This window comes from Colletotrichum phormii (assembly GCF_030913505.1).
Source record: "Colletotrichum phormii strain CBS 102054 chromosome Unknown BDP81scaffold_6, whole genome shotgun sequence".
Classification (NCBI taxonomy): Eukaryota; Fungi; Ascomycota; class Sordariomycetes; order Glomerellales; family Glomerellaceae; genus Colletotrichum; species Colletotrichum phormii.
In genome coordinates, this window is record NW_026851448.1 from 1,747,209 (window position 1) to 1,768,512 (window position 21,304).

At 53.1% G+C, this 21,304-nt stretch overlaps 5 protein-coding genes across 5 annotated transcripts; 3 read left to right on the top strand and 2 right to left on the bottom strand.

Moving 5' to 3' along the window:
- Window positions 1–220: 220 nt before the first annotated feature.
- On the bottom strand, window positions 221–635 carry BDP81DRAFT_392464 (uncharacterized protein; the record flags this gene model as incomplete). Its single annotated transcript, XM_060587711.1, has 3 exons — window positions 221–295; window positions 375–525; window positions 598–635. The coding sequence occupies 3 exons, from the start codon at window positions 633–635 to the stop codon at window positions 221–223; spliced, it is 264 nt and encodes an 87-aa protein (XP_060447704.1).
- Window positions 636–2,775: 2,140 nt separating this feature from the next.
- Window positions 2,776–3,710, top strand: BDP81DRAFT_196729 (uncharacterized protein). Its single transcript, XM_060582487.1, has one exon. The coding sequence runs from the start codon at window positions 3,021–3,023 to the stop codon at window positions 3,522–3,524; it is 504 nt and encodes a 167-aa protein (XP_060447705.1). The 5' UTR covers window positions 2,776–3,020; the 3' UTR covers window positions 3,525–3,710.
- A 2,094-nt stretch (window positions 3,711–5,804) lies between these two features.
- BDP81DRAFT_392465 (superoxide dismutase) lies at window positions 5,805–6,675 on the top strand (the record flags this gene model as incomplete). Its single annotated transcript, XM_060587712.1, has 3 exons — window positions 5,805–5,876; window positions 5,931–6,129; window positions 6,191–6,675. 3 exons carry the CDS (start codon window positions 5,805–5,807, stop codon window positions 6,673–6,675), a joined length of 756 nt encoding a protein of 251 aa, XP_060447706.1.
- Window positions 6,676–16,725: 10,050 nt separating this feature from the next.
- Window positions 16,726–18,448, top strand: BDP81DRAFT_514957 (uncharacterized protein; the record flags this gene model as incomplete). The annotated part of the gene is made up of 3 exons (XM_060595845.1): window positions 16,726–17,035; window positions 17,209–17,439; window positions 17,494–18,448. 3 exons carry the CDS (start codon window positions 16,726–16,728, stop codon window positions 18,063–18,065), a joined length of 1,113 nt encoding a protein of 370 aa, XP_060447707.1. The 3' UTR covers window positions 18,066–18,448.
- A 1,786-nt stretch (window positions 18,449–20,234) lies between these two features.
- Window positions 20,235–20,853, bottom strand: BDP81DRAFT_392468 (uncharacterized protein; the record flags this gene model as incomplete). Its single annotated transcript, XM_060587713.1, has 3 exons — window positions 20,235–20,589; window positions 20,661–20,785; window positions 20,845–20,853. The coding sequence occupies 3 exons, from the start codon at window positions 20,851–20,853 to the stop codon at window positions 20,235–20,237; spliced, it is 489 nt and encodes a 162-aa protein (XP_060447708.1).
- Window positions 20,854–21,304: the final 451 nt, after the last annotated feature.

The window sequence follows — 21,304 nt, forward strand, 5'->3', positions numbered from 1 at the left end:
CTAACAACTACAAGCTCGGGTCCTGGACCAACGCTCTCCTCAACAGAGCTAATCCCCCTCCTCTCATTCGGCCCGGGAAGCCCGTCGAAGTCAGAGGCGGGTGCCTGAGCTGTGCCTTACAAAATTTCAACAACGTGATGCCAAACGCCAGGAAAACCATAATGTGTTTTTGATGCCATGCTCTGCACATTCCAATAACCACCCTTCTCCTTTCGTATCATTACAATGCGATCGCGCCTCGTCGATTCTCCCGGACGTGGAGAAGGCCCTGCAGGCCACAGAAAACGAAGAACCCCTAGTTATAGCCAGTTAGCAATCTCATCCTTCAGAAGCCTCCTTGTGCTGATTTGCGCGGGATAGGGCGTGTGACGTACGACGTAGATCATGACAGAAACGAAGATGGTGCCCGCAACAGCGCTACCGTCCTTGGGGTCCTCCTCACTGCCGACGAGCTCGGGGTGGTTTTGCTTGAAAAGAATGCCGAGGACACCGAGGATGACAATCGCGAAAACGGAGATGACAGTGCTGTCGAACGTGGACGAATTAGTATTCGGGAGAGCTTGGCTCTAGGGGGTACTACATCGGGGGAAGGCGTACCATTGCCATGCTTGCATGGCACCAACGACGGGCTTCATGTTGACGGTGTGCGGCGGAGGCTTGGGTTCTTGACGATGTGTTTGATGGAGCAAGAATGCGTACTCGTTGCGTCGTTGGCAGTGGTCGCGATGGTCGAGGCTGTTGCTGTTGCTACCTATCTCGCCGAGCTCCACACCAGTTCGGTGACGTCCAGTAGCCTCGCCTGACTAACCAGGCTTTGAGGTTGCAGCCACACTTGAACCTTGGCCACGTACCAGCCACATGCGGAACGGAAGAAAGGTCCGCCGAGATCATACAGGTTCCCGTCTGTCCGGCCACTTGCCGGCGTGGGTGGGGCCGCTCGCAACTCTGTGCCCGGGCCTCTCCGCTGCAACTCAATCATCCTACTAGGTACTTGTTCTGCACACATGTTCGTTTTCACACTAAAGCAGCTTAAGATTCAAGATCGACATATCCCATCTGCACTTCTGTACTTGCTGTCTAAGAAATCTCTGCTTGTGACGCCGAATTTGGACGGATATGGTCCTTCCCGGGTCTCGAGGTGCATCGGATCGTCCCCGCGAGATCGCAGCAGACCCATCCCCGATCAACCATGGTTTTGGACAATACGAAGCTCTGCCGTTGAACTACAGTCGTTAGCCGCCTCAGGTTCCTAGCCGGAAGGATCCGACATGGCCGCCCTTGCCGTCCCACATGGACTTTCACGATAGGCAAAGTCGGCCCCCAAAGGTTTCGTCTGCTCAGAACCCTGAAGCCTGAAACACGTTCCCTCTACCCCGACCATGGGCAATACGAACGACTTGAAAACGACGATGGAATTTCCAAGCGCAAGAGCTCCGATTGAGAAGCGGTTAAAAAACCCCCATGAGGAGGAGCCGCACGAGTCAACTCCTGTCTCCAGGTCTAGCGTAACGAAGAATCGAGCCCGAGGCCAGTCTGAGCTAGACGTGCTAAACCGTCACCTGACACCTTGGGAACCGTGTGCTGTGCTATCTATCCGTACTAGGTAGAGGCTCTGCTCAAAGTCCGAACGGTTCTAGCCCACCAGATTGTGGAGAAAACGGTGCATCGATGTGGAAGAAGCTTAAACCTCAAAGATGGAATGCCAAGAGACGGCCGTTTGTCACCGACACTGACAGGACCAGTGGGCAGCAGTTCGCCTGATAAGAGGTTGACTGGGCGGTATATGTTGCCTAGTCTGGAATCAGGCTGGCAAAGCAGCCAAACGGCAGGGCCGCCAATGTGTTCATCGCTTGGGCAGTGACATGACAAGCTGAAACCACAACTTTGGACCCAGACGGGTGGTCCACCTCCGAACGGAACGATACGAAATCGCCAAACTTTTGGTATCACCAGATTTTGTTTCTTTTGAAACTCTGGCAGTACACGGAAGCTCTCAGAAAAGGTGAACAGACCTTTGGCCTGTCCTTTGTGCATCCCCGAAGACGCACCTCCCAGAAGAGACATGTCTCTCCTCCTCTGCGTGAGGTAGGTACCCACGTCCACACTAAGCGTTGATCTTTCGTCATGTCGGCAGAGAGAACGTTCTGACGACGATGGCACAGAGGTGCCGATCGCGCAAACGGGACGATAGCCGTCACTGCTGCATGAATGACGAAAAGGTGTTGCGAGGTGGACAGGATAGGATGAGCAGGCAGGCTCAGGTCATAGACAGAGAGACATTCGACTCTAGGAGTGGTGTTCGACCCAAGCTTAGCTACGAATAAGGAAACCATTCCCACACGGCGAGAACACTCTGCAGTTGACGGCTGCACCCTTTTCGAAACACCGCCAAAGGTTGGCGCATCTCTGATGGTTCTACACAACCGAGTATCGGAACAATCCCACTCCACGCTGCCCTGAATATCCGTACTCTCTCGCTCGAGCTGCTAGCGCTCATCAGCCTTTGGAAGAGGTGGTCCAGGGCCAGGGGGGCCCAATAAGACCTTGTCTTACAACGTGGTGACTGGTGGACTGCATCGGGAAACCAGGGTTGGAATGCCAAGAGTCGTAAGCGATCTGCAAGGCACTGGCGCCGAAAGCTTCCCACGCATCCCCCAGCCGGTCAGCGCTAGTAACGCTGCCCTTCGGCTCGGAATGAAACTTGAAACTTTGTCAACCAACCAGTGCGGGCGGGCAGGGTGCCAGGGCAACAAGGTGAGTCTATCGATAATTAGCATGCGACAAGCACTCTATTGGAATAATTTGGGGCGGGCAAGGCAAGGAAGGTGAAGGTGGCACAGCACGCACACAAGAGGACGGATGCGAGTTCGTTCGGGGAAGCATCTTCCAGTGTCACACTCGCACAACTTGCGCCCTACACACTTTCTCCTTGGTGGTTTGAGGCATGTTTGCGCTTCGCCAATGGACAATAGCCCGAGTCGAGTCTCCTGAGCTTTGCCCAGCCCCAAAGCTTCAGCGGCATGTTTGCGAGCCAATTTCACAGTCCGAAATTGAATGTGGTTTATCAACCCCAGTCCAACCGCATGGCTTTGGAAAGGAGGCGGCACGGCTGGTCACGGGAACATCGTCACCGACAGTCGCCTTACCTGAAAGAAACATCCCGAGCTGTTCTTTGGCTGGATGTGTTGGTCCAACTGGGCTGGACGAACTCCAAGGGCCCGGGGGTGGGCTTGCTGAAACATATTGGAAGGGGAGAGAGAGGCACAGAGGAGAAGAAAGCCAACCAGCCAGCCAGTCAGGCCAGCGTTGGGGGCGAAGAGCAAATGTTTGGGTGGTGTTCATCGTCAGAGTTCCAGTGTCTGCAGCTAGCTACCCCCAAATCTCCAGTCAGCGACCACATTTCTCTTTGTCCCCGCTTCCGACTGGCATCAAACTGTGCTGAGTCTACGGGGGGCCGTTCATTAGCCCCTGTCACACCGGGAGCAGTCTGTATCAAGGCCCTAGGGCATGGAAGGGACGGGTAGGCGAATACGGAACCTCGCAGAAGCCGTTGTCTTTCAAAACGCGCCTTAACGGATACCATGCGGTAAGAGTGAGGGACGGATGGACTCATCTGAGCGAAGGAGACAGCGCGCTTGGATGCAGCAGACAGGCATCTGGAAGAGCATCCGGGCTCACATATGTCATTCATAACTCGCATCGGGAGCGCTCAGCTGGAAGTTGGTTGGGTCGTCGGGGTGTTCAACAATGGGCACGCTGAGAAACACCGACTTTTCACTGGCCCACAGCTTATGGCGGCCTGAAGCGAGGCCCCCCAGGATGCCATTTCGTCTCCACCACCTTAATCTCGACTGCCATTCCCAACACCAATATCACAACCATCAGTATCGTCATCATGGGCATCTCATCCTACCAACACCGACATAGCCCGTCACACGCTCATGCGCCCGCAAGTCCTCTGCGGAGATTTCACTCTGGTCAAGGATCAAGTCTACCACTGTTGGAAGAGCATCGTGGAGGCTCATTTCCATCGTTCAAACCGGCAACAAGGCGGACTATATCGGGACTGTGTCAGGAGGCAGGCTGGGTAACCGCCGCTTCCGCCTCTTGTCTACGTTTATAGCGCATTTCTTGGACTACTGTTGTTTGGTTGGAACATGACATGTAGTGACACTGCTTCGCTGTCTTGCCTCTCCCCATAGCCACCGACTCGTCAGCCTTGCGCTGCTCTTTCAGCGGCTATCTGCATGTTCAGCAACAACACGCATCTGCGTGCTGCGTGATGCCTCCTCAAAAGCCCCCGAACTTGTGTTCGCCGTTGGCACGTTTCTTTGGAGCGTGCAATCTATTTCTGATTGGCAGGGGCAAGATGGGTTTCCCAGGTGGCGCAGTGCATGGGAAAACAAAGTCAGACATCACCAACCGCCTATTTTTATTTTATTTTTTGGTCTTTTTTGTGTTCCATGCAATGTAGCCCAGAGCTCAAGAGTTCCCTACCCCAGTCTTGTCTGCCCCGTTGCAGCCAACGGATTTCCCTTCTGCCCATCCCTCCGGTTGCTCCTGGCGCGAGCTCATCGCCTGTCTTACCCTCCGCTGCTGCTCCCGCACCATATCCCAGCAAGCGAGTTGCCAAATCGGGCAAGATGCCTACCAGGATTCCGGCCATCTCTGTGTGTTTCCTTTCCTCGCCTTGCCGCCCCTGCCAGCCCTTACAGCTACACTATCAAAAGTCCCGAGGTTGGTGCTTGTCATGGAGATCTCTAGGCGTGGGACAGGGACAGGGACAGAGTACTTTACTGTTCATACGAATACTTACTGACTATAGATTCAGTACTGAGGAGGTGGTGTTCGCTTCCGCTTCCCGTACCGAAGTATCCGTACTCCGTACCAGTAAGGTAAACTCCGTCGGCTATTGAGGCAATGAATGGCCTGTCTCCTTGTCATCGAGTTGAACTTTCCTTTGCCCATCACGACTCACGAAAGAGCAAGACGTTCCCTTCTACCGCCCGCAACCTCATTTGCCTGCCTTGCCTCTTTGACGTCCCCCCTTCCCCAACCCCTTCCCCAACCCCTGGCCCTCCTTCTCCCTCTTGCAGCTTGCAGCTTGCCCTTCCATCATCTCTTCTCTCGTAGCACAGGGCGCACAAGGTCCACCCCGGCAGCGCAAAGCTTCGATACGTACCTTGCGAGAGAAACATTCTTCTCCTTCGCCTAGATGCGCTGACGGCTAGGTGCCGTTTCTCCATCCCCTTCCACTCCTCTCCCCCCCCCCCCCCCCGGGTGGTACGGAATCTATCATGGCTCAAAGCATCCGATGTTATGGCCTACTCTTGACTCTCGTTCCTTTCTTTGATTAATCTGGAGCTAGCGCAGCCGGGGTGTGTTCATTCACCCTGCCGTTGGCATACTGCATACATACCTTACTGAAGGGTGCCAAGCTACCGTGACATTGGGGGCTGTCGTTGGTCCTATCCTCATCACATCTCTCTCTCGAGTCTCTCTCTCGTGTGAGTGTGTGTGGGGGGGCCATAAAGAGTCGCAACCCATACCTTCTTGCCGTTGGCAGATCTCTTTATTAGCTTTCCATCTCCAACCTACGCTCATTACCTCCCCAGTTGGATCATCACTTGGTCTGGGCATCCCCGCGGTCTCTTATTCTTTTAAGAAGCTCTCCCAACCCCTCTTACCCTTCACTTCACCCCAACCTTACAAGCTCGCCCTTGATCAACGCTCGCCGCATTCCAACCAATTTTATCCCGTTCCCCAGCAACCTAGGATATTACGACAACATCATCATCGCCAAAATGAAGTCCTTCTCCATCGTCTCCATCATCGCCGCCGCGGTTGTCGGTCGTGTCGCTGCCCAGTCCACTGGTGTATGTCACCACATGTATATGTCACCTGCCGGTATCAACTAACATGACTCCCAGGAACTTGGTAATGCCACCATCGTCTCCAACTCGGCCGGTGTTGTCTACGAGGCCGTCCTTCCCGAGAAGCCTTTCTACAAGGCAGGCTCGTTGGAGGGCAACGTCCAGGGCTCCATCGTCGCCGTGACTGCCCCCGACGGCAAGGGTGTCGAGTTCAAGGTCCGATTCTCGAACCTCCCCAAGGAGGGCGGTCCCTTCAGTACGTTCATTGCTTCATATTTTTTTTCTTTTTCTTTTTGGAAGCGACTAACAGCTACCAGCTTACCACCTCCACGTCGATCCCGTCCCCGAAGATGGCAACTGCACCAAGACGCTCGCCCATCTCGACCCCTTCATCCGCGGCGAGGCGACCAAATGCGACAGCTCCAAGCCCGAGACGTGCCAAGTCGGTGACCTGAGCGGCAAGCACGGCGCCGTCGCCGTCGACTACGAAAAGACCTACGTCGACCCGTACCTCTCCATCGTCGAGGGCCCCGGCTCCTTCTTCGGCAACCGCAGCTTCGTCTTCCACTTTGCCAACAAGACCCGCATCAGCTGCGCCAACTTCAAGCTCATCACCAAGCCCGACTCGCACGACAACTGCTCCACCACCACCGCGGCGACCATGAGCGGAACCGGCGCCGCCCCTACCGCCACCTCTTCGCCGACGAGCTCCATCGTGCCGTTCCCCGGTGCCGCCTCGATCAGCGGCGCTTCCATCTCGCTCATGATTGCCGGTTTCGCTGCTGTCATGTTCGCGCTATGAGCATGAGCAGGCTTGGCGTGACGTGACGTCTCACTCCGTTTGCGGAAACCTCGACGAGTCATCATCCCCTACAATCAACCTTAATCACAAACCGGCGTTTTTGAGTTTTCACTACAATCACGAGAGTACGACGAGACTGTTTCAGCAGGCCGATAGAAGAGAGGAGGAAAAGTGGTATTCCACACATTAATCGACAGATAAGGGTCTGCGTTCCAGTAACAGGGACACAGGTCCAAACAAACCCTGTACATACTTCTATTTGATTGGGGCGGGCATTAGATGATACCAGTGGGCCTACAGAACTCGGGTAGTTGTCCCAGAAAAATTTAAAGTTTCCTGACTCTCATCATCATCCTCGTTATCTTTTCTGGCGTTCCTTCCTATGACACATGGACCTAGGCCTGACCGTAATCAGCTTAAACTTGTATTGGTAACGTATGCGCATATGCAGGCTTGGCTGACATGACATCTACACACACATTGCGGCGAATGAACGTGGGCCAGTCGGGGAGCACAGACGGGAGCAGGAAGGGATCATGGCTGACGATCCATTAGTCGATCGAGGCAACGTTAAGCTCAGGATGTTGGAAACTTCCACCGCGATCTGCGAAGCCATGCTACCGCAAGGTCGAGGTCAAAATTCACAAAAAGGCAGTCAATTACCATTGGATCGTCTCTTCTGTCTGATTATGACGGGTGGGGGAATGGCCTCTGGCAGCGATATTGTTGCCTGTTGGTTTTTTTGGGGCAAGCCTCCGCCGGCGCACCGGTTGCTTGGGTCGCCCGTTGGACTCTTAGAGATAGCAATGGCACGTCAGCAGGGAGTGGGCCCGTTTGGGTAGAGTTGCAACTTTGGCGATGATAGGGCGGTTTCTTTGATGAAACCGAGGCAGAAGAGCTAGATGGTGGGTGGCAGTGGATGGAGGGGGAGGGAACGGAACGGAATACATAGAGACAGACGGCACGGCACTGGATCGGAGGAACTGAGTTGGGTTGGTGGTTTACTGACGTCGACGCGGGGAGGGGCTCCGAGAGGTGTTGACCATCATCCTTCTTCCCCCCCCCCCCCTCAAGCTCCAGTGGCTACCAAAGCTTGATAAGATGGGAAATACGGTTGCGAGAAGTTTGATTACGGTTTGTGGGGGACGACTTGACGTAGTCTTTGCTGTCGTTGGATAAGGATTCATGGTTTCTCACCTGATCTTTTCGGGCAAAGGCAGAGCCAGAACGTGACTGTCGCTCAGAAGCCAGTAGGGCAAACTGTAGAGGAAGAGCAACCGTTTGGACGGTTCGTGGACGTGTGAAACGGATGTGCCCGGTTGCCGTGTGCCATTTCTTCGGGGCTTGGGCCGCTGCTGGCTGGTTTCATGTGCTACCATTGGATGGTTTTCCGTTCCCCTAGAGCCAGTGCCGGGGGGTCGGCGCGGGTTGGTGGGGCCGCAGTTGGTTTCGCTTCTCCGGGTTAAATGGGGCTAGTCAATCGGCGCCGGTCTGCCGCAGCTGAGTATCCGAATCAGATCCTCCTAGGTCAAACGCTCTTCTCGAGTTTCTTGTTGAAGTTCAGCATCATGGCAAATCGTGTCGATACGGTATTATTAGACCATAGAAACTGCTATTCGCCGTTCAAACCACAAAGTTCGTTATCTTTGACCAACGAGTGGCCGGACCGGGTCGGAGACCACCAGTTGCTCCGTGTGTCCACACCTACGTTACGGAGAACGGTTGCCGTTCGGACGTCCGCAAGCCCACATGCCTTATTGAGTAGGTAGGACGATCCCACCTCATACTTTTTTTGCCGAGCGCGGCCGGCGAACTGACGCGCTCGAGGAGAAGTTCTGCGCGTGATTTCCGGTCCGACTCCACATTGGACAGCAGGACCGTCGCAGTGACTCGCGCCTTGATACGGATAGATATAGGGCTTCGACAACGCGGGGAGTTGCGACTAAGGTATCGGCCTGTCCTGTTAGATTGTGTAGTTTCCGAGAAGCATTGCAGGTTCCGTCGTTACAACGCCAATGTTGATGTGATCGATAGGTATCCAAGTTTGACTTTGTAGGGCGTCCTAGATAGGCCACCAGATCAACCCACGAACGGAAGCCATAGTGTGAGATCTTTTACACTATTGTATGGAAACTGCTGGGTCGTGTTGGGTTCCTGGTGATACTCGGTGGAATGGACCTATTTTGTCCATAGTTTGGAGTGTCCAACTTGGGATGGTTGAAAGAGTGAGACTGAGCCTTTCAGCTGTTGCTATTTGTCTTTTCTTGAGGGACTTGGGCAAGCCTCGCCCCTCCACTTCGACTTCGACCCTTCGGAAACTTTCCGGGAAGGCTGGTATCAAAGGGAACTAAATGCGACGGGAAGTCAAACGGAGCACTGTGAGGGGAGTGTAGTTGGCTACACACGTTGGCATCGGCTGAATGTTGGTCGAGGATGATTGAACCTAGGGACCTCCCCCAGAATGGCGAAAGATTCGGCTGACACCAGCCTTGCCGCACATCGTTCAGTCTGTAGGCGAGCTTCTTAGGTGGATAAATGGTCGAACCAGACATGGCTATCGCGAGCCATTAGAATGTTCGATGCACTTGAGTATCTAGGCTACATCCGGTTTGTTATTAGTGCGAGCCCAAAAGAGCATTGTCAAGAGAGACACGTTTCGCGAGAACTGTATCTTCTTTTCCATCGGAATATTCATGGAGAGCTGATCGGTATCGTACAGTAGAAAGAACTATTGCATACGCCGCGGAGGATTGATGTTCACCAGATTCTTGAATCGGTGCCATTGCCGTAGACTCACGCAGGCTGGATGTTGTGCTTAATTCGGCGAGGCCAACCTTCATGACAACCTGAAGACGTCAAAGCGGGGGGGAAAGAGTTGAGGCTGCACATGTCATGCGATTTCTGAAATTTGAAGGAACTTGACAGTTCATGCCTTCTTGTCTCGTGTATGTGGACGGTCTCTCTGCTGGTGCCTGCCTTGAAAGGTTTCAGAACTGTGAGAACCGTGTGAACCTTCCCGTCTTTCGGGGAGACTGTCCGAAGGAGGAGCAGCTCGAGGCTTTCAGTGAACCCGAACCGACGTTACTTCCATTTTGATGTGCCTTCCGTTTGATCTCAAGTCCTCGACACGTTGACGTGGGCAAATACTCTACACATGTGGCAATGTCTTGCCTTCCGTTTCGGTCCTTCCTGAAGCAGAAGGGAAGGATACGGTGCCTCTTTTGATCAACGGTGGCTCCGTATGAGGCCGGCACTCTTGCGTTCGTTCGGCTAGTCAAAGACTATTCGCCACCTACCTTGCTGCAGGTTGATCTTCTGCTCAAAGCTGGAGCTCACCATCTTCCATTACTATCATCTAAAATCACCTCCATCAAACACACCACCAACAGGCGTTGGACAAACCGAGTCACAAGAGCGGAATGAGTGTAGTTTTCACTGAAAGAGCATACTCTCCGGCTTCTGAGGGTGCATCTAATATGCTTGTCAACCAGCCATCTTGATGGACGCCGGATTCCTGGCCGGTTTCAGCCTCATCACACGTTATATAACGTCTGTACCCGTATTCTTTAAAATCATCCCACGCTTCAAAGAGCAAATACTAACTGCGGGAAGAATACTCCAACCTCAGAACCGGCATTGACGAGCCCGAAGCAAGCGTGCCATGGTTCTCGATAGTGTGGTCATGGTGGTGGCCCTACATCCGAAGCAGTCTATGAATGCTCGGCTACAGATGCGTCCCGACTGATGCAAAGTGCCGACCCTCCGAACCTCGTACTTATGGATTCCTGAAGCATAGCGGCCGGATTTGACTTCGAATTTCAGTCGGATAAAACTGCGATCCGGAGGTTTCCAAACCATGACTCAACCAGCAGGACAGTTGGGAACCCGATCGACTTCTCACTTTCACGGCCTCACGACTACAAGCAGACTACGGGCCGGCCTACACTGGTGACCAACCAGTTTTTGGTTGCCACCAAAGAGTCCGGAGTGGCTAGCAACGGACACAAGAAGCGCAAGGGGGAGAGAAGATCAAACTCTTGAGTGACGTCGACGCACGCCATGCAGGCCTGCCTAGGTGTTGTAGCAGAACCTCCGGAACGCTGCGAGCAACTGTGCCGAGCTAGGGTCTGTGGAAGCCAGAGTATGTTGACGGGTTCCCTGCATCAAGGAAAGAGGTTATCCGAAGGCCTAGAGATTGGCAAGTGGGTGAGGCGAACCCGCAGGTCCACTGCCGAGTATCGCGAGGAACCTCGGGATCTACAACAGGAAACTCGGAGTTGAAGGTGCCTGACAGGGCAGGGATTTATCCATACGGTCGTCTCGAGGAAGTCCCTAGATCTGGACGAGCCAAAGATGGTGTCGAAATCCTGGTCGTGTTGTCTAACACCGGTCCCTGTCGCGAGATCGACGGCAGTGTCGACTGTCTGGCTTCAGCTGAAGTGTGCCAGGTCAGGGCGATCCCTCTGTGGCATGCACGCCGTCCCGGTTGATCGTCTTTTGCGCAAATCTGGAGTTAGGAGCGAGATGTGGACGGACCATACATACACGGCAATACGGTCCTTTTCCCCACCTAAGAAGACCATGTTAGCTAGCAGCCTAGCTCGTCTACGCTAGGACCAGACGAGTAGCTACTCCTCGAGCTCAGGAAAGCCTTGCGCGGGAAAGCACGACCAACCGTATCCTGAGCCGGGTTGCCTCTAAGCCCTGTCGGTTGGCTAAGCCGGCGATCTCATGAAGACAATGATACCTCAGACTGCGGTCTAAGTCTTCAGCCTGGCACGTGCCTAGCAAGCCGGTGATGGCGATATCGTGCGCGAGTGTCCTCCTCTACACGGTGTGATGAGATTGAACGCCAGGCCGACGACTGGCAGATGCGGCTATGAGCGGCGCTGAACACGAGATTGCCGAACAAAGCGAGGCAGCCAGCCGTGGCTCCAAGAACAGCAGAGGGATTATTGTTGAAGGCGGGGAAAACCGTGACAGCAATGAGTCTACTCTACTGCGCAGCACTCGTGGCCCCGGAAGCAGGCCGAGACCGAAGGCGCATAACAATCATGAATAGTGACACGCATGATCACTCCCTCTTGATCCATCCCGGAATTGGGTAGATCAGAGCTTTCCTTCACAAAGGGGTGGAGCTTGTTGGGGAAGAAGAAAATAACAACACAATGGGCCGGGCTTTTTCGCCATCCTTTTGCTGTTCAGGGTGCCAGGGGACTCGGTTGTCTGATGTCTGTCAGTTCCGAAGACGTTGGGATGATTCAGATCAGGTTTGATCGGCAAGGTTTTCAAGGGACGATGCTCCGGGACTTGCGGCGACAGGGCCAACAACGACAACTAAGGAAATGCGGGGTGCAGCGGAACACCACAGCATAATTCGGGAAGAACATCGTCAAGTGCGGCTACTTTCTTGATGACATATCCTAGTCGCCCATCATGCCAGATCGACTCCTGCAAGTGAAGGTGGAAGCGGACACAGAACCTTTGGGCAACATGTTCATTGATCACCATCCATCGCCGGCTCTAGTTCGTCCCAACTGTCAGATGAAGCCACATCTTCCGGGAAGTCACTTCGTTGGCGGATCGTTTTAACAAGCCAATGTTGGTCGTTCTTGGCCTGTCGAGTGGCACGTCAAAATAAATGTGCAGAGCCGCGGCCTGCTTACGGGCGCTTCGCTGTTGCGAAACCTTCAATCACAGAGTTGTTGTCATGGCAATTCTCCGAGTCGGACCTGCATGAGATTACTCAACTTTTCTTGACAGTCTTTTATGGTACTCGGTCCCGGATTTGAAAGAATCCTCCCCACACCCACCAAGAAGCCGTCCTTGTGGCAGTGACAGTGGTCGTCAGTCGAGGCTCTGCTTTACCGCGCCGCCCTACATGCTGCAACGCAGCGTCGCTTGATCGGATGATGCCGCCTGCACTTGAGAGTTGAGGCATGGAATGGCTCAGGCACTTCCCATGCAGCTGGAACATCTCGGCAGCTGTGTCGCCGCGGGCCGCTAGCTCTGCAACCTTTTCGATTGCTGCAGAGGCGACAAAGTTCAAAGCATGCATGAAGAGCAAAAGCGAAATGAAAGGGTCGTTCAACCCATCAACAATGGGCGCGACGCATTACCATATGCGCCTTGCTGGGTCTAATGGTCCAGACCACTGGTTTCCATCGCGCTTGGCGACTTGCCCCTGAATCACAAAGGGCACTCTGCGGATACCTCACGTCTAACGACTTCTGACAACGGCAACGGAGGGTCACGGGCCTAGCTCTTAGAGACGACGCAAGGGCCACGAACGTGGTGAGGTTGCAACCCGCCATCGGCAACCCATCTTTCCTCAACTAGGCCCAGCCTGTCTAGCATTGTAGATGACAAGACAATACTGAGTCACATATAGCCTCTACCGACTGTGTGGCGGAAGCGCCCGAACCTTGGGGTCCTACGATGCCAACAGACAGTGTGGTCGGAGATTGTAGATCGCCCAGAGGATCGCACGAATTCAACTTCCTACGCTATGGGCCTGGTGTTTTCGGCGGAGTCTCCGCGGCATCAATAAAGCGAGAGACTACGGCTTGGAAGCAAGTTGTAACCAGATACATACTCGCATTACCTTATCAAGTGATAGGTTCGACACCTGTCCGGAGGTAATAAGCTTTCTTGTAGACTTCAAGGTGGAGGAGTTCGCGAATAACAACGGGTGGCAGTAACGGTTAAAGATTATCTTTGACGCAATGGCGCGAGCAAGGAAGTAGCGGGACAAGCTCCCACATCTTTCGTCCCAAGTCTGCCGGTGCTTGGACGTTATTTTCACCAGGATCCGCATAACTGACAGGCTCAAACAGGGGTATAAGCGGGTGCGGTAGAATGACTCTGATGAGGCGGTCGTTCGGAAAAACTGGAGAGTCAAGACCATGAGTCTCTTATCGCCTACGGCGAGACGAGTATCGTGGTCAACATTGGCAGCAAAGCCTACGAGTAAGATGGTTCAGCAACCAATTTTCGCCTCGCCATGTCTCCTAGCGGCTCACTTTCCCAAGACGGATGTCATCATCAGAAGCCAGTGTCCGCCAATTTTAAGACTCCGGAAGTTCTTGACCGCGTGCTTCTTGTGGCCGATTTTCGGCAAGAGATTCGAGAATGGCATCTGGGCTTCTGTCTTGTCATCTGGAGTTGCGTACTCCGTACCCCTCCAACACACCCTGGCTGCCCAGGCTTTTCATATCCACCCTTCCACACTTCCTGGATCCCCGTCGTGATGGGGCAGGGGTTAGAGGAAAGGGCCGCTTGGAGGCAACTCGAAGGCGTGTGGCCCCCGGTCAATTCAAGCACCCTCCAAGAGCTCGCAAGATGAGCACGGGATATGAGATGGGGTGAGATGAAGTGTGACGACAACCAGCCAATCGTCAGCTGCTCTGCCTTAGATGAGACGCCGGGTACCCAGCGCTTGCTACTCAATATCCTTTGTAGGGTCACCGTCTGGCTTGGGAGTCTGTTCGATGCGCATCACGGACGAGGGATCGTGCCAGGGAGTGTCGAGGGAAGATCACAAGCAGAGCATCTGCTGATTCTAGGGACTCCAGACTACCCGGCGCTTATCAAGTCGAATAACGATCTAGGTACACGATCAATGGTATAGGGTCGTCACAGAAGGGTAAGGGAAAAAGGACAAAGACTATTCTGGGCAAGCGCTTTTCGAGAAGCAGTTTCAGGATACCTTTTTCAGAATCCAAAAGCCCATTTGCTCATCTTTACTTTCCATTTTCGCCTAGAGTCTGGGGTCATTAGGACGGCCTGATCTCTGGCTCTGCCTGTGTCTCTAATTTCCTTCTTCATCTTCTAGCTAACTGCATGCCGTCCCGCCGCACTTCCTTTCTCATCTCCCCTTGTCGTTATTGAATCGCTTCTCTTCATCAAGAGTTTGGTTCAACCTCTCTTGTTGAGACCTCATTCACACTTTGCTTTCCATTCTCACACAGCAGACGCAAGCAGAGGGCCGAGCATCATCATTCGATGTCAGGGTGGACCGAAGCAGGAGGGGACCAGAACCAGGTTTTCAGGGTCCAGTGCTTCCGCATCTGACCAACTTTGCATCCCTACAGGACTGGACTCTTTCGAAAATTCTCACACCGGCTTCCTCCAATGACCGAAGGATTCCAGCGAGCCCCTCGCCACTGAGATCGCTACAACAAACCTTCCCCTATAAACCCGCCACTTCTACCATCCCAGCTCCACACTGTAGCAACTCGGCCCTCGAGTCTTTGCAACTTATCGCACTTTCTTAACGACTGCTCTCAAAAGTCTCAAAGGCTCAAAGTCGTGGCCCGACGTCTTCGTCTCAGCCTCGAAGAAACTGCCCTACGATCAAACGAGTCTAAGAAGCGGCAAACAGACGGGCGAATAGGAACCATCCTGTCTGCTGTCTGAGACAAGCTACCTGGCCCCCACGTACAGTTGTCACCAAACGTCCATCAATCATCGAGAGCGTTCCTACTGGCGCGTACGTTCAACTAATAAGCCGAGGATTTTCATCTGGCGGCGCTGGAGAGGTACAGCCATCTGCTGCGGTCCATTCGCAATCGAACACAACGTTCTAGCTGCGTGGTACTACTTGGGCACTCCTTGAATGCAGCCACACGTCAAGCAAGGTATGTAAACCATCAGAGTTCTTCCCCCTTTTGTGTATTCACCTGGAGACTCCCTGATGCTCGACAAACTGCCTGTTTCTATTCATCTGCTCCTCAATAGACTTCTTCGCTGGAGTCTCGCACTCACGTTCTGACCGACTACCATAGTAAATCTAAACCCTGTTTACAATTACCAGATTTTCGAGCCTCGAAAGAACTCAAAATTGGGATATCAGGGTCGAGGGAAATATACAGCCAGGACTGGGTTCCGTATACTCGACAGGCATTTGCTGTCTAGAACTGCAAGCCCATTGGCGGTTATCTCTTTGACGACCATCTCCAAAGATCAGTCAGGTACACACACCATCGATGCCCCATCCCCATGTAACAACGCGACTCCAGAATACCTAAGCTGGATGCCCAAGTCCGCAAATGTGTTTGTTGACACCCTTCTTGCCGTTGTAGTCCCAGAATTTCCAGAGAAGCAAGGAAGGCAGTCGCTATCGTTCAGCAGCCTGTAACTGGCAAGGTACGTGCCTTTCTTTTCTTTTCTCGGATGTTTTCGTCACTTCTCCCTCGTGCGTTCTTTCCTCCTTCGTGGTTGGCCTTTACATCATGCAAAAACGTACTTAGGGTTGAATCTTTTGTCTGACCACGTTTTGGTCTCATTCTCAGGCTCGATACCTTCGCCTTTCTGTCTCCACGTCACACCTCCCAAGCATCACCATTGGCCGACTCGACCCAATATACCCTCGATATAACTGCCGTAGCTGCATGACACGCATCCCAACGCAGAGAACTCGAGAATACGCTGTTCTACAGTTGTTGTTATTAGACTCCCCTTCCTACCCAACTTGGGTGGTAATCATCAGCCCACGGGGAACGGGAAAAACTTGGGGAGCCGACCCAATTTTGACAGCAGCCCATTCAGAAAGCTTCCCGGCTTTGGTACACCATCCTGGCCGTTACCACACTCGCAGCTTAGCTGGACCACTCAAATCATCTCGATTGGTCCGTCCCTGGCATCGCTTTGTGCCGTGTCCGCATCGGTCATAACCGCGCTCTATCCGCACCGCACCCAACACGACATCGACAGCAAATCTTGACCCGGCATTCGGGTAGTCCACTCGTTAACGCCTTCGCGAAGCATCTCTTGACAAACATCAGGAACGCACTGCATTCTCCTTGATTGCTTCTTCGATATCAGCAGGTCTCAACTAAACGTTACGCCCGGATTCTAAAGTTGTCTTCCCAGTCAAAAGGAGACAACACCCTGAAACGCCTTTCCCCATCTCCATCTTGTGACGCTTCGACATCGAAAGGTTTATCAAGGATATAGCAGCAAAGGTCTTTGACCTTTGTATGGACCTCACTTCCCGAGAAGGACTCGACTTTGCAACGTCACCGACTCTTTGGAGCATAGGGTTCCATCATGTCTTACCCATACCCTACGCATTTGCTTCCCCTCAGTTCCGATATGGAGGTTCCTCATTCTGGCTTCGCGCCCAACTTCGGCGCATCAGGCTCGGGCCAAGCATCGACGGGCCACGGAGCCCATGATCCAACAGACCAGGAGCGTAGAGATTCCATCTTACAGGCGAGTCGTCGAAAATCGAGACGCTCCTTGAACAAGCCTAATGTCAGACTGCGGCAGGCCAATATCTCTGATTCCAGCCAGTCTGGCCAAGCTGGGGACAAGAAGAGAAACAAGTTGGGCTATCACCGCACCTCGGTAGCTTGTGGTAAGTGGCTGTAACCTGTCCTCTCGCGTCTCTTTTGGGTTTGTACTGACGAAAGCAACGTCAAGGACATTGCCGCAGGCGGAAAATTCGGTGCATAATGTCAGAGGTACAAGGCGACGGCCGATGTAGAAACTGCATCAGGTTGAAGAAAGAGTGCAGCTTCTTCCCTGTAGACCAGGCCCCGTCTCAAACCACTGAACCAAGACCCAAACCGCAACCGACACCTGCCGGAGGATCAAAGACCGCTTCCGCATCGTCTTCTCCCGTTGTACTTCCTGGAAAAGCCCTAGAGAGATCCCAACACTATCAGCACCGTCAAGGAGGAGTTCTGCCCTCGTCACAAAACGTACTGCCGACAACTATCCAGACTTCTGCGATTGAGAATATTGGCCAGGAGCCCACAGGTCAGTTTCCGCGCGACCGACCCGAAGATATGTCAAATAGCTGACAAGCAGTAGTGCCTGCTTCGAACACTTCGACTTCTTCCCAGCGCTACGATTTTGCGAACCCCCAAATCACGAACTGGGTATCACCAGATGTTAGTTCCAACTATGCAACACAGTCAGGCGACTATAAGGAAACGAAGAAGTCTTACGCTGAACAGTCCCCGATTACTCCGTCTCCGTCATTCTCGCCGTATACGTCTCAAGCCCTATCGTCAGCTAGCTGGAGCAACGCAGATGCCAACGCTCACAGCAACATGGGATATTCGTCATTCGCAATGGGGAACTCTATGGCATACCCAAGAGGCACGCAAATACCTTCACAATATCCCACGATGCCGCAGCAGAGCCGGCAATTCCCGAGAAGGTCTTCGACGCCGATGACGACTGACATGTACACCCCAATTGCGACAAACTTCCCAATTATGGACCCACACACTGTTTCCATGTCTGCAGGTGCGAACCCGCCTTCCGGTTACGGTACTTGGCCACAGCAGCAGCAACAGCAGCAGCCCCCTTACGGCTATTCTAGGCCATCCGAGGGATACGATACTTGGACGGCTTATGATAATAGTAGCGGAAGCTAGACACTTCGTAGCCGTAACCGTCCTGCATCGTCAACGGAAAATCTTGGGAAACCCGATCCCGAGCATTCTCCTCCTGCTCCAAACTCCATTGGAGGTGATATATCACCTCCAGAGGATGAGGCGGAGCTTGTGGTTGAGAAACGAGAGAAGAACAAGAAAAAATAAATATCTTTAGCAAACATGAGGCTGAGTAGGAAGGTAGTTCTATTTCAGCAAAACCGGAAAAGTGTGTTCCAAGCGATGGCTTTGAGTCCCTTGGAAGGAGTCGTGTTTTCGATGCATCAGACATGGCGTTGGATCGGCGCGAAGCGTTCGAAAATGGAGCTGATCCCCAGAACGAGAAACGACAGAAAGCAAGCAATGGGAGTTGAGAGGATTTCAAAAGCAACAGCAACCATATACCCCAGTTTCAAAGGAGGAGCAAGGGACACCATCCTCGACGACCGGCAACACCGGAATCGAACGAAACGCCCAGTCAATGATAGACGGGTCGAGGGGTGATGAGTGTTGCCGGAAGACGTCAGATTTAAGTGCAAGCACATTGCGGAAGGAATGTTGCGGGGCCCCGAGCGCAAGGCGCATGGCCGATGCCGAGCAAGCGGGGAGGGGGAGGAGCCTAAGAGGAATACGAGGTCACTTTTGTCTCGGGATCGCACCGTGAGACGGGGGGTTCGGGCCGGGCGCGACGACCCGCAACCCCGGATAGTTGGACCAGGAGTCTCTTTTATTTTATTTCTTCATGTCCATATTGGCAGTCAGCATTGAGGAGCCAGAGAAAGCCAGGAGCGGTGGCAAGTGGACAAAAGAAGATTCGAAAAGAAAATGGGGGAGATCGCACTCAGGGACTGGACACACACGCATTTTATACCACCGGCGTCATCATGACGCTTACCAGTTGCTCATCATTTAGTTCTTTTTCTTTTGTTTTCTCGCCTTCATCCTCAGCAGAACTCTTTCAATTCACCGTACAACATTCTTGGTACTCTACAACTTTCCTGGCTGTTGGTTCCCATGCCCCATCTCATCTTTTCTCAAGCGCGCGTCATATGAGATTATAGATTCCTCTAACCTCCGAAGGCTTTTTTTTTTCCTTTCGGAATTGGCAAATACTTCGATACAGATTTTTTTCTAGTCTGTTATTCCCTCCTGGCCCTTGACGGCTTTGTTCCTAGACCTACCCCGGGCTTTTCCAGCCCTCCCCCCCATGAGAATAAGCCAGAGCCTCACGATCTTTTGCAACGAGTGATATGGTTGAGGATTGATGTCACATTGAGTTGCGCGTCATCCCGAGAGGTTCGTTCATGGGCCTGTCTCTGGCAAAGCCTCCAGTTTTCAGACCCACGTGATGATGACCGTGAAAGTCGATAAAGATTGAGACCAACTGGAAAGGACATGCTGGGTCTTAGACGAGCGGACTAGCTTTCAGGCATCAAACTCTGCCAGCCCCCAGCGCATAGAAAATGGGGGTATATATCAACCTCACTGTGATGTTGGGTGTGCGAGTGATTCTTGGTTTGAGTCTGATTAGAATTGCTCTAGTATATGAGTAATATGTACCGGAGACAGGAGGTTTCTCAGAGATCATTCACAGTATGCCCCCTCTTGACTGCCTTCAGCTCGGGGTTTTCTACTTCGCGGACATCTTTCATATCCCATCGCCGGTGTATACGGAGATTCATCTCCCTGACAAGCTTACAGACTGCACAAGCGTAGCAATACACCTTCTTGTGGTGTCTAAATTCTTCGAGGACTCCGATGCCCCCCTCCGATGTCCATCGGTAAGGACTATATATTTGGTGTTGCTGACGCCCGTAATCCAAATGTGGGTTGTTGTTCCGGAACATTGGTCATTTGTTATCGCGCTGAGTTTCTGATATCTAGGCGGAGGGCCTGTCAAAAGGAGAGTTCCGTGAAAAGCCATCCTTTGCCCCATATCTGCCCTGAGAGAACTTTGATGGGTTTCGTCGGTGGGTTAGGATTGATGACTGAGGGTTCCGGGGGATATCTGCTCAAAAAGAAGACATCGCCGCGGTCTTCCTCATTGTGCGGCGAGAAGGACGGACCAGCAGTGGTGATCACCCGATTCAATCTCCACCACCCTCCCGCCGTCTCCCATTGCAAGACCCTTCAACCCCTTCAAACGCCAGACCTCACCCACTGGCTCACTCCTCACTGTACAAGCTGCCAAGTAAGCACCAAAAGCGTAACATACGCAGCAAGACTCAACACAGTAAGCAACGCAACACTATTCCCGCTCGTCCGAAACTTGCGTACCAGGCCGCCGCTCGCGACGCCGCTGCCCTCGTCCACTTTCGGACTCGTAAAGAACTGGCGGTTCCCCTCGTGGCGGCGGAAGATTGCAACGAGCATGACGGCGGCGCCGTAGACGGCAAATAAGGCGCCGATGGCGTAAAACTCTGATGTGAAGATTTTGAGAATGATGAGGGCAAAGGAGAATTGGGAGAGGGCTGTGCGCATGTAGGCGCCTTCGAAGGTTCGTTGGGCGGCGCGGATTTCGACGAGTCTTTTTTGGGGGGAGGGGGTCAATTATTTAGGTACCTAGATGGATGATAGGGAGGTGACAGTGAGACTCACTCTTCGGCGGTTAGGATTACTGACCGGGCGCGGTGTAGGCGCAGGTGGAGGTGATCTTGGGGGTTTGGCTGTGGGGATGAGAAAGTTGATTGTGAGCCGCGGTAGTTCGTTACGAAATCGAGTCCCTTCAAGACCGTGATCTAGCGTTGCAGGAGATGCTCTCCTTCGAGATGGGAATACGAACCTGGAACATTGTGATGATGTGTATTTGAGAGGCTCTTTACTGTGTTGCTATCCCGAACAGTCCGGGTCAAGATGGCTTCGAGAAATGCAGTCTCAATGAGCCGTTTTGGATGTGCGACTTGGGCAGTTTTGCGACTGGGTAGTATCTGTACGGCTTCTTCACAAAAAATAAATGAAGCCAAGGCGGCAGGGGCTGAACAGTCAAGTCACGACTGGCGGAATTCAGGGCTGAAATGGCTCCATCCCCAGTGGAAATCCAGAGTTGATAGATTCCGCACTTCACAATGGAAAGCTGAGGTGTGAGGTGTAGTGCCTTTGAGTTTCTGGGCAGGTGATCTCCACCCTTGCTCGTGGTGGTGGTGGTTGTCGTCGAGGTGGATCAGGTGCCGTGATTAGATAAGCCTGCCAAGACGTCCCCGAGGATGCGTTCATCGTGTCCCAGAATGATCTCTTTCTGCCTA